Source organism: Desmodus rotundus, chromosome 8, assembly GCF_022682495.2.
Source record: "Desmodus rotundus isolate HL8 chromosome 8, HLdesRot8A.1, whole genome shotgun sequence".
NCBI lineage: Eukaryota > Metazoa > Chordata > Mammalia > Chiroptera > Phyllostomidae > Desmodus > Desmodus rotundus.
In genome coordinates this window covers 33,910,234-33,922,682 of record NC_071394.1, presented here as the reverse complement: position 1 = coordinate 33,922,682, position 12,449 = coordinate 33,910,234, and the positions used below count along the sequence as shown (strand labels likewise).

Below are 12,449 nucleotides of genomic sequence, written 5' to 3'. Positions count from 1 at the left end.
TGATTTGTAGGCCAGCACTCAACCACTGAGCCACACCAGCCAGGTTGGTTAGTTGATTCTTGAACGGTCCTGATCAGGGATCAAACCCACAATCTTGGCATATCCTGACAGTGGTCTAACCTACTGCCACACCTGGCCAGGGCTCAAACTCCACTTTAGAGTGCCTCTGTTTATATTATTTTTTCACACCTTTAAAACAATGAACAACTTACTATCTACTGTTTGATTCAACCCAAAGATTCCTACTACAGCTGTCAACAGTTCTACTGACGTTTGAATTTTCTTTTTCACTTTTTCAATAGCTCGTCTTAGCAATGGAACCAAAAGTGGGGATTCAAAGAGCAATGGAACAAAACACGAACTCCCAAGATGGTTCTCGCTATGTCATCTCTGAGCGCCTCGCATCAAGACCGACTGCCCAGCGCGCAGCTTTATTACTCAAGGGGCTCCAGCCACCCAGTTAGTTAATCTTCGGGCTGCAAACTCCAACCAGCCAAGCCCCGCCCCCGCGCGCCTTCCGGCTCCTGTCTACCCGCCTTGCGCGGACTGGGACGTGTGTCACCGGAGTGCGCATGCACAAAGCTTCTTGCTCGCCTCTGCTCCAAGCTAAGACTCTTCCTAAATCTGGTACCGCCCTGAAGGCGGGGCTGGTTCCCAGCCTGGCCAATGGCGCCCAGGGTGAGGGTTGAGGGGTGGGAGGTGCCTGCCGGCGGATGGTGCAGGATTGTTCCCTCGTGAGTGCTGGGCTTCCAGGTGGTCATGGAGGTGGTTTTGACCGAAGAGCTGGACGAAGAGGAGCAGCTGGTGAAAAGGCATCGCAAGGAGAAGAAGGAGTTGCAAGGTGAGGGCGGAGTGGGAACCGAGACGTCACCGGACAGGCCCGTTCTGGGGAGTCTGGGGCTTGGATTCTGCATCGTCCCAGACTGCCAAAGTAGCCAGTGGCCTCTTCCCCTCCGCCTCCCCTGCCCCGGCGGACCCTTCATGCTCTAACCTCCAGTGGCTTCCTCTTTCCCCAGCCCCGTCGCGGTCCCCAGCCCGCCGCACCTCCAGTGCTGGTGTGAGAACATCTCCCGCCCCCGTCTCCCTTTCTCATTCCAGCCCCAGTCACTGACACTTGGCCCTAAATGAGTGCTTTTAATATCTTACCTCAATTTTAAGTTCTTAGAAGAAGTACTGAAAAGATTTAGAAACTAAAATCTTTTTTCCCTTTTTTTCTCCTACCCCAACAATCTCGCGATTATGTTAATTATACTTTGCGGGGAGAGGGGAGGACAACTCAGCTTCTTCTGGGCTGTTCTCTGTAATTGTCTGATTGTTATGAAATTATTATTCTTATTTACATAATTACCTTTTCTATATTCTCTCCCTTTATCGTCCCTTTATTGTTCCTATTTCTCATTTCCTCTTAATGGCTGGGTATTTCACTTGAAGTTTTTGGTGGCTTTTCAGCCAAAATTCAAGGTATGAAGAACGCTGTTCCCAAGAATGACAAAAAGAGGAGGAAGCAACTCACTGAAGATGTTGCTAAGTTGGAAGCAGAAATGGAAAAGAAACATAAAGAGGAACTGGAGCAACTGAAGCCGACTTCTAAGGAGAGTAAAGTATGCCTCTTTTTGCCTACAGCATTTGAAATAAGCTGCCCACTTCTGTTAAACTGTTTACTGTATAAAATCATACACTGGGAGGGAAGTGAAGGCACTCAGTCGTGCTCATGCATTACCTTCATTATTGTCGTGACCAGGTTCACATGTGTGTTTCGTAAGGGAAGTCAGCCGAGGAAGTGCACTTTACCCATTTACTTGCCCAGAAGATGAACAGATTGATAAAGTGGACTAGAGAAAGCTTCACCAAGTGAAATTTGGAAGTACAGACGTGTAGTGCCAAAATTGCCATTAAATGTGGTTGTGTCCCCCGGTAAAGTTACTTAAACTTCCTGAGCATGACTGTCTCCACATATAATGATACAGATACGTCTACTGTTTGTGTAAAGATTTTGTATGAATCAAATGGGACAATGAATGTGAAATCATTTTAAGGTGTGAAAGTGCTTTATACACAAGTTGTAATGAATGAAGATTTACTGGTGTTTGTTGGGTAAATTGGAGTATACCGTCAGCATTGTAACTTACATTTACTTTATTATTGCAGCTAATATGTGTTGTGTGCTAAGCTTAATGCATTACATGCAATATCTCATAAATTCTCATAATTACACACTGTGAGGTATTACCTATAAAGTAAGTGTAAATAATCCCATTTTCAGTGGGAGCAGACTCAGAGAGAATTAGAACATTGTCCTGAATTCATAGCATCCATTAAGTGCCAAAGCCAGAGCTTAGGGTATAAATAGTGAATTCTTTTTTTTTTTAATTTATTTAATTTTTTAAAAAACTTTATTTATTTATTTTTAGAGAGGGGATGAGAAGGAGAAAGAGAGGGAGAGAAACATCAATATGTGGTTGCCTCTTGCATGCCCCCTACTGGGGACCTGATCTGCAACCCAGGCATGTGCTCTAGACTGGGAATCGAACCAGTGACCATTTGATTAAGCAGGCCGCACTCAATCCACTGAACCACACCAGCCAGGGCAGAATATTGAATTCTAATTTTGTATAGTGGTGGTAGTTTATTGCTTGGGTTTTGGATATCAAGGATCAGACTCCATAACCTCACTCCGTATTGGTAGTTAGCAAGTTCTTTATGCAAAATTTTTCTACCATAATTAAATTTTACTTTATTTATTTTTGGTCTGCTGTTGCCAGGGAAAATGGCTTATTTGTACTGATTCGTGATGGTTGTTATATTAAACATAGTTTTATTTCCTTTAACTTCATTTTTATTAGCCAGTCAGGAAGATCCTGGCCTTCCATGCCCTTAACACATTTTATTTCCAAGTCACACGGCTTGCTGCTCCAGGGGTTTATTGTGCTGTCCCAGTCACGGTATACCTAATTGTCTCCTGATCTTTCCTGTTAGGGAGGTGGTTTTCTTTGCTCTCTCAGGCCTTTCAGTTTTAAGATTCCTTTCCTAGGTTTCCAAGGACGAAAATGTTTGATTTTTAAGCTACATATTCTCCAACTGTAAAAATGCAGACTGCTTTTCTACTTTGAACTATTATCACTTTCATTAACTTGAGCTTGTTTTCTTTCCACAAGCTGACTGAATTCTTATGTCATCACTTTCTCTTTTTTTCCAGATGCTTCTGTGCATCTTGCCTATTGTCAGCATGGCAATTTATACATTTTAACAGATTCCTCCAAAAAATGTAGTGATACTAATTTCACTAAAGTTGATAACCACTCTTTGAAATCTTAATCTCATTTTGATATTTCGATCACTTGCATCGCCTTGGAATGTGCTGACTTTGTTGTTATTAGAGGCATTATTTGCAGTAATAAAATACTAGGTACTAATCCTGATAGTTATTAATCCAGCATCTTTTTTCTTACTCCAGCAAATACATAGTCCCCATTTAGTGATTTAGACTGGTTGTAATATGTTAATGGTACGTATAAGTTAAATCCTATCTGTGGTTGTCACTTAGATGGGAAGGGATAGAAGAAGTTCGCCTTGCTGCCAGGGTCAAGAAGCAGCGCTCGTCAGGTTCCGGTTGGTTATGATGGAGAAAGACCTCTGCTGCCCGAGCTGAGGATGCGAAAACAGCTTTGCACTGAGCCAGCACAGGGCCTTGTGTATCCTGTGAGCAGTATCAGCATTTAGAGAAGGGCAGGGTGGAGTGCTGAACGAGCTGACCGCTAAAAGAAGGATTTAGAGGAGTGGAGTAGGCACGCTAAGAAGGAAGGAAAGTGTGCAGGGATGAGGGTTATCTCTAAAGAGCTGTCAGGAAACTTCTTGGGAATCTGACAAATTCTCCCTTACAAATAGAGAAAGGAGACAACTATGCTGTCTAATATTTACCTAGTGCTGCTACTCAACTTTGAGTTGTGGGATTACACATATTTGTCATTTTCAATAATAATGTGATCTGACACTTTCGAGTGTTTTTTATTAACGAGTTACTGCTTTCTGTTTTCTCAGAGAGATTTTGATGCTGTTAACATTTCAAACTTGGTTCTTGAGAATCAGCCGCCTCGGATATCACGAGCACAGAAGAGACGGGTAAGAGAGTCATGTTCCTGGTGCTTTGTGCTCGGTGCTTTCCCAGGTGCTACACACGCAGAGAGTAGGGAAAAACGGTGGGGTGCCTTGTCGAAGGGCCCGAACTACCATTTATGAAGCACTGGCACTGTGTCAGATGGTAGGCTAAGCTTATAGATTATATGAAATATGAGTCCTGGCAATAATCCTACAAAGTAGGATTTCTTATCCCCATTTGGTAGAGAGAAAATAGGCCCAAGGCAATAGACAATAGCACACTCAGTTTGCCGTTCTTAGAGAAGAGTGGGCTAAGAAGGGGGATGTGCAAAGGAATTTTTTACAAACATATTACCCCAGTCCTAATAATGCAGAATCTTCACAGCGTGGGCCTAGGTGATTCTGGTGCACACCTTTGCTTAAAAACTATAGTAGTAAGTGCTGAAACTAGGATTTGAACCTACAAGTTAAGCAAGATACAGGGGTGTACAAAATTCTAAAGAGAATTATGGTTCCATGTAATGGTTAATTACAGTGAAAATTCAGAACAGTGTTGATGAAAGAAATTCCAAACCTAAAGAAAGTTTATTTTGAGCCAAGGCTTTGGGGTTAATTCTAGAAGCAAAATGTCAAAGGATTGAGATAATGCTCCAGGAAGTAGCAGTTTTGCTGTTTATTTTCTACATTGGGAGCAAAGGAGAAGACATAAGAAAGGTTATGTAAACTCCATTGGTGGCAGATTCAGGAGGCAAAAGAAAGTAAAGTAGGAAATCTCTAGGATTGGATAAAAAGCAAAATGGAGAGATATGCCCTGGCTGGTGTAGCTCAGTGGATTGAGTGTGGGCTGTGAACCAAAGGGATGCCGGTTCCATTCCCAGTCGGGGCACGTGCCTGGATTGCGGGCCAGGTGCCCAGTGGGGTATACGGGAGAGGCAACCACACACTGATGTTTCTGTCCGTCTCTCTCTCCCTCCCTTCCCCTCTCTAAATAAATACATAAAATCTTTAAAAACAATGGAGAGATACATGTTTCTTTCTTATTGGTGGATAGTTGACATTTCACAAACATAGTTTACAGAGGTTTGTAGATCAAAGGTAAGGATGAGGAACGTTGGGGCACCTGGCCCCATGCCAGGGTGTTTACCTGTAAAGGTCTGGAGAAGAAATCGGTCCGACATTACGGTATGTTACTCTAGATGCGCGAAAACAGTGGACAGGGCTCTTTCAAGGTGGAGATTAATCTGTCGTATAAGCCCTAGGGCCTGACTTCCCACCATAACTTGCTCAGTTAGAAAATTCTATTTTTTTATTTTTTGTGATCACGACATCCCATGTGGTTATTTTCAGTTATTGCGCGTGTCAGGCTTGCTGGGGTAGCCCCTTTTGGTTTGTCGAAGGAAAACTTCATTGTGCTAAATAATGAGTTGGAATTTAAAAGAAATTTAGTTATTCGATAAAACATTTGAAGTAGGAGAAATAGCATAGACAAAAATGTGGGAATAAAATTTTGCATTATCAAAGAGCTATAAAGAAACTGATTTATGGGAATTAATGAGTTCATGATATCAAAATTATGGGAATGAGATTAGATAGGTAAATCCAATCGTTTTAGTCCCAAATATTGTTTAACTAACACTTGATACTACTGTTCACAGTATCCCTCCATTGTACATGTGAACCCAAGGCTTAAGAATCTTAACCAAAGTCACACTGTAAGTGGGATTAAAACCCCGTCTTGTGTAACACCCAAGTCCGTCGATATTAAATAAGATGCAAAGCTAGGTGCAGAGTATACACAGATGGGAGACATTGGTGGGGCACAGGGTGCAGGCGCCGCTCTCCGGCCACCGCGGGAGGGCTGGATGCCTCCATTTCCCCCGTGCGCCCTGTTTAAAAAAAGAGAAAGAAAGGTAGTTTGCCTTTAAAGGAGTTCACAGGATAGAAGATTCTGCAAGTGATGATATCATCAACATGATAGTGCTTGTGGGAAAAGGGAGGAAAATGGCAAAGATGGTTTGAGAATCCTATATTTCTATCCCCTTAGTAAATGTACATCAGTCCTAATTATTATGAATTCACTTTACTACTTTGTCCTCTTCTTAGGACAAAAAAGCTGCACTGGAAAAGGAGCAGAAAGAAAGGATAGCTGAAGCCGAACTTGAGAACTTACATGGAGCTAGACACGTAGAAGGCGAAAAGCTCGCTCAGATACTGGCAGCCAGGCGGCTGGAGATGAGACAGGTCCCATCGGACGGCCACTGCATGTACAGAGCCGTGGAAGACCAGCTGCAGGAGCGGGGAAGCCCTCTGACTGTCGCCGCCTTAAGGAGTCAAACCGCTGAATACATGCAAAGCCATGTGGACGACTTCCTGCCCTTTTTAACAAACCCTAACACAGGAGATATGTACACTCGAGGTAATTCAGTTTTCTGTACCTGAATATGTCTTGTTGTTTCAGTGGTGGTGATTGCCGTCGTTAAATAAAGTTCTTCCTGGGATGGAAAATAAGACAAATGGGTATAGTCCTTTGGGCAAAAATACCTCAAAATTTAGGTAGAATTATCTTCTGTAATTTTAATAGATAGTCATTTTGCTTTATTAAGTACCTAATTATTTTAAGTACTTAATTATTTCATAGTTAAAATACATTGATCGTTTAGGTAAGATACAGATGCACATAAGGAACGTGCTTCCATGATAGCAGGGGGAGGCACTTTCTGCTGCTGTCTCTGAGAACGGGGTTTCAACTCATTTATACTTTTACCCTGATTCTCTTCTCGCAGTTCTTACGGTCTCACAGTGGAGCAGGTTGTATAGAGGCTACATTTTTATTTCTTATACTGCAGTGTAATTCTTCCAGATGCAGGTTTAGGCTTTAAAATACATGTCAAGATAGTGAGTAAGGTGACAACTTCAGGGACTCACTGCTGGAGCTGAAGAGAGGGAGGCGGGCTTGTCGAGTAGTGAAGGTCGTTGGGTCTCAGACTGAGGCAGGGAAGCAGGAAGGCCTTGCTCTGGGATGATGAGGTGGTGGAGAACTGTAGTGGGTTAAGTTTGGGTCTGGGAAGTGGATTAAATTCTGGAGAGTACAGGCGGAGAAGAAGGAAGTTTCTAGCGTGAGTAGTTTTATCAGGAATTGTGGGAGCTCTAAAAGGGATTTTGTAATAGGAGTTCAGAAAATTATTAAGTGCCATGTTCTGTTAATTCTCTACAGAAGAGTTTGGAAAGTACTGTGATGATATTGTAAACACAGCTGCATGGGGAGGTCAGCTTGAGGTAAGTTTATAATTATTTGTAGTGATTGTGGATTGTTAAATTATTTCTAAATGCCATCGGTAGTATTCAGATACTTTCAGATGATCCCAATTTTCTTTGAAGTTTCCTTTTCTTTACATAGTTGCTATTTCTCTACTGACAAAGTGTTGAAGTAAGGAGTTAACATTCTTAGGCATTTCGGTATGTACCTTGAGGAAGTGAAGCCGTATTTCATTTTAAATAGCCCAATTTTTGATACAGGTTGGTGAGGCCAGTGTCGCATCCGCATAAGTGTTCACATTTGTTACGCTGCTACTGGATATATATTTGATTTCTTGGACTTAATGCAAGTTAAGGTTTTACTTCAGTACAGTCATATTTACCCTAAGAGCTCAACTGATGAAAGTCTCTATTGGAAAAGTAACATATCCATTACATCAGACACAGAAAACAATATTGTTATGTGAAATTGCACAGGTCCTGCCACTCACGTCTGTTACAAATGCGTGGCGAATGCCCCGTTGATAGTGACTGAATGACTTGAATGCAGTCCTGGCGCATTAAAGTGCACGCATTCAAAACAGTGCATTTTGTCCCTTGTAGGGATTAGTCAGGTTATTTTTTTAACTCCAACGATTTATCTTATTTGGTAACTTTATTACAATAAAACACCTAAGTGTTGATGAGGCAGCCTGAGTTATTAGAAAGTCAGGAGATAAGAGGGAGTGTTTGGGGTTTGGGTCCTGGCTTTTCCTCCCACTTCTTAGTTTTGTGACCTTGTGGGAGTTTGTCAAACTTCTGAGCTTGTTGCATGGGGTTAATAAAAACCCTGGGTGTCGGTCATTTGTGGGCACTAAATAAAGCAGTGAGTTATGTATAGAAGTTCGTAACCTCAAATGCCAGGCAAATGAATCTAGCAGTATTATTAGTACTGTGCAGCGGTGCGCTGGCTGGTGTGGCTCAGTTTGTTGGAGCATTGTCTCCTTCACCAAAAGGGCGCGGGTTCAGTTCCTGGTCAGGGCACATGCTTAGGTTGTGGGTTTTGTCCTTGGTGAGGGCTGATGTTTCTTTCCCTCCCTCTCTCTCTCATACCCTTCTCCCTCTCTATTAACCAAACAAACCAAAAAACAATACCATGTCCGCAGGTGCAGATTTAAAAAAATATGTTGTGCAGTGAATATATTAGTCATCTTGAATAGTTTGTGGCTCTGAGTACTTCACTTTAAGAACTGTATTGTTTAAAGGTTTGACATAAATGCTGCTTCAAAATCTCGTTCGGAGTACCTCTTCTAAGCCACCAGAGGGAGCTGTGTCCATTCATTTTGTGGGCCTCTCCTGGGTCTCTCAAACTCAGGAAGTTTGCATAGTAGCTTTGTGATCACATTAGGAGTAATTAAAGATACTTGAACTTTAAGGATCCCAAGTTAATATGAGAAATAGAAACCTCTTTCTAAATTCAGAAGAACCTTTTAAAAATCCTTTGAAGAACGTTTCTCCTAAATTGTTCATCTCTGAATCCATTTGAAATAAGATTTGCTGTTTTCTCAATGAGGTAAACTTAAATTATGATTAATAAAATCTTCATATGATTTCTGAAGCCTGAGAAGATTTCTGGAGCTTGCTTTGTACCCTTCATTTCAAGCTAGCTTTTTTTAAAAAATGTTATTCTAGGTATGAGAAAAAAGTGCCTCAAAGAAACAGTTTGTGACATACGAGTATGAGATTAAATTTGCTACTGTGAAAACATAGTCTCTTTTATATTCCTAAAGTAATTTCTTTCTTTCACTTAAAACCTCCTAAAAGGACCATGTTTGTATGGAATGATCTTTTAATGGGGCAAATACATAGATCAGGGCCCTGCATTAGAGACTTAAATGATTGATTTATGAACTTGCTCAGTTTGCAGGTCACACTTTATTCCCTTGTGCTTGACCTCAGACAGGCCTCTGACCCTTTCTCTTCCTCAGATTCTGGGTTTTTAAAATAAGTATAACAGTATTACCTATCCCATGGGGTTATGTGAGGATCGTATGCATTAATAACTATTACTCATCCAGCTCTAAGTTCTAATTTTATATTTTATGGTATAAAATTACTTAAACTTATGCACGAATTAGATGGAAATTCGAGGAAGGGGTAGCACAATTCATACACGTATCTCATCCTGTTCGGGCCTTGAGGAGTGCGGGAGCAGTGGCTGTGGGCACCAGTGGGGCCTTCGGGTCATCTGAAAAGCTTTAAGGAAAGCAAACCTCCCCTTCTGCTCTGTTCCTTCTTTCTCCCCTCTCCCTCCGAAACTGTAACAGGTTTGGCCTGGTGCTTTAACAATGGTTTTTCAAAAACCTTTTATTATGGAAATTTTCAATTATATTGGGAAGTAGAGAGCCGGGCATCATGAACCCAATCCACCCGCCCCCTCACTTTATTTGCCAGGACATTGATGTTTCTAAGAAGCTCTTGTGTAGCCAGGGCTTGAAACTTCTGCATTCGGTTTAATGAATACCATATTTATTTCTTAATTTGACAAGTTTATATTAAGTGCCTACTGTGTGCCAGGTTCTCAATGTGTGGTGTGGGACAGGGAGGATCAGTAGCTTATGATTTCAATTAAGTTTTATATTTCTATTGTTTTTCACTAATACGTTTTCTTTCCTATAGCTAAGAGCCCTGTCTCATATTTTACAAACACCAATAGAGATAATACAGGCAGATTCTCCTCCTATTGTAGTTGGTGAAGAATATCCCAAAAAACCATTAATACTTGTGTAAGTACCTAGAAATGTCTACTGTTATATTTTTCATTAAGACACACAGGATTATTAAAAGATTTTAGGTTGGTTAATTTAAAAAATTATCTTCAGCAGAATTAATTATGCTTATTTTATGTTAAAGGCAATTACAGAATTAAAAAGCACTGTGAAAATATGTGATTTGGATAGTTGTTTGAATCTATAGTGATTTATTTTTGTGTATGAATTAAGAATAAAGTCATTTCTAAAGGTTAGAAAGTTTTAGGATTAGTTTGCTTGTTGTCCTGGTTTGCCATTGAAAATGCTAAAAGTTTTAACAAGTCAAAAGCTGAAATATATTTATGTTGTCTGGTGGTTTATTCCTTAGAGATTCTTTCTTCATATTGTAAAAGTATTTTACGTGATTGAGAAATCTGCTCTGAAACAGCATGGAGAGTTTGCTATTGGCTGTTAGTGTTTATTAGCTAAACCTCCTAAGGTGGTCATTAATGGCCTGGGGTTAGGGGAAAATTTTAAGCTTACTGAGCACTCAGCATTTCAATCCTTGTTTTCCTCCTACTTTTGATTGGGCTTTACCTGACTTATTCTCAGCTCAGGGCTGAAGGTCTTACTGGCTGCTTATGCTTTTCACGTGGTGTTGAACTTTTCAGTGATATGCCTATGTAGTTTGGATGGTAGCCTTTGTAGAGTGATTCATTCACAGTGCTTGGCTTTATATGTATAATAAATACTTGTATATAAGGAATTACTTTCATTAAAACCACTCATCTCTTTTTTTTCAGATATATGAGACATGCGTATGGCTTAGGAGAACATTACAATTCTGTTACATGCTTGGTGAACAGAGCGACTGAAAATTGCAGCTAGTCTACAGAATGTTGCACAATTATGTTTTAGTACAGTGTGCTGATAGGAGTATTCATACCAAGTGCTGGATTGTTCTAAACATTACTGAAAAACACAACTACCTTAAATCACTTTTATGGCAAAGCTGCTAACAAGTTTTTTTTAAAAAATGTCAGAGATAAACTTTAACCAGTGTCACCTTAGTGGTATTTTAAAAACACTTCTAAGTGCATTGTGGAGAACATCTTTCATAGACCACGATGCAGCCCTATTTGCTTATATTTTTATTAATATAGGATCCTGAACATTCTGTTGAAATAAACCTTAAATGCTTAACTGAAATCTTTCAGTAACCATGTCAATGTAATTTTTCTTGAAGGAATGAGATAAATCAGTTTCTCTGTCATCACAGTAATGTGGGGATGGTGATAGCAAATTTAATCATGCCTATAAATGAACCCGATTGACCTTGGCTGGGTGGCCAGCCAAGGTGGCTTGGTTGGTTAGAACATCATCCCAAACGCCATGGTCGCAGGTTTGAGCCCTGGTTAGGTCACAGACAAGAAGCAACCTGTGAATGCATAAGTAAGTGGAACAATAAATTGATGTTCCTCTCTATAAAATCAATAAATAAGAATAAGTAAATGATAAACTTGTTGCAGTTACCTTGGTAATGATGGGATTAATGCTGTGAAGCTTTGTTATAACCCCACCAGAATGAAGCTAAGGGGCTCGTTTTGATGATTAAGAATTTTAAAATGTTTTTTTCCAGCTGAGAATCAGTTGTTAACCTTTATGAAATGAGACAAATTCAAAGGTAAATAGGTGTTTCCTATCAGATTTAAACCACCTAAGAATTACATACTAGCCTTTTATTTGTGTGTAATTTAAAAAGACTGAACAGATTGACGTCTGATTCATTTGTTACTACTTGCTGTTTCTTAAACTTCAGAGTGCAATTAATACCATCATTTCTTTTTTTTAAATTTTCTTAAAAATCATTTTTTATTTTCAATTACAGTTGACATACATTATTATTAGATACAGGTGTACACCCCGGTGATTAGACATTGCATAACTAAATAAGTGATAATCTAGTAAATCTCTCACCCATCTGACACCATTCATAGTTAGTAGGGTATTGCTGACTGTGTTCCCTGTGCTGTGCTTCACATCCCCATGACTGTTCTGTAACAAACAATTTGTACTTCTTCATCCCTTCATCTTTTTTGCCCATCCCCCAAAGCCCCTCCCATCCGGCAACCATCAAAATATTCTCTATCTACGATTCTGTTTCTGTTCTGCTTGTTCGTTTATTTTGCTTTTTACATTCAGTTGTTGATAGATATGTATTAATTGCCATTTTTTTCAAAATTTTGATCTTAAAGAAGATGCTTTAACATTTCTTGTAACACTGGTTTGGTGGTGATGAACTCCTTTAGTTCTTTCTTGTCTGGGAAGCTCTTCATCTGTCCTTTGATTCTAAATGACAGCTTTTCTGAG

General features: G+C 40.2%; 1 protein-coding gene across 2 annotated transcripts; it reads left to right on the top strand.

Moving 5' to 3' along the window:
* Positions 1 to 672: 672 nt before the first annotated feature.
* Positions 673 to 11,101, top strand: OTUD6B (OTU deubiquitinase 6B). Of its 2 annotated transcripts, XM_024572298.4 has the most exons (7): positions 673 to 841; positions 1,450 to 1,601; positions 4,039 to 4,119; positions 6,199 to 6,511; positions 7,310 to 7,371; positions 10,009 to 10,115; positions 10,883 to 11,101. In XM_024572298.4, the coding sequence occupies exons 1-7, from the start codon at positions 760 to 762 to the stop codon at positions 10,965 to 10,967; spliced, it is 882 nt and encodes a 293-aa protein (XP_024428066.1). In that variant the 5' UTR covers positions 673 to 759; the 3' UTR covers positions 10,968 to 11,101. The 2 variants fall into 2 exon arrangements, with proteins under 2 accessions (XP_024428066.1, XP_071078333.1); XM_071222232.1 differs by lacking the exon at positions 10,009 to 10,115.
* Positions 11,102 to 12,449: the final 1,348 nt, after the last annotated feature.

Excerpts from the sequence above, each read along its gene's own strand:
- OTUD6B (XM_024572298.4), top strand. The coding sequence starts at position 760 with ATGGAGGTGGTTTTGACCGAAGAGCTGGACGAAGAGGAGCAGCTGGTG. Across the intron at positions 7,372-10,008 it reads CATGGGGAGGTCAGCTTGAG|CTAAGAGCCCTGTCTCATAT; the intron begins GTAAGTTTATAA and ends TCTTTCCTATAG. Across the intron at positions 10,116-10,882 it reads AAAAAACCATTAATACTTGT|ATATATGAGACATGCGTATG; the intron begins GTAAGTACCTAG and ends CTTTTTTTTCAG.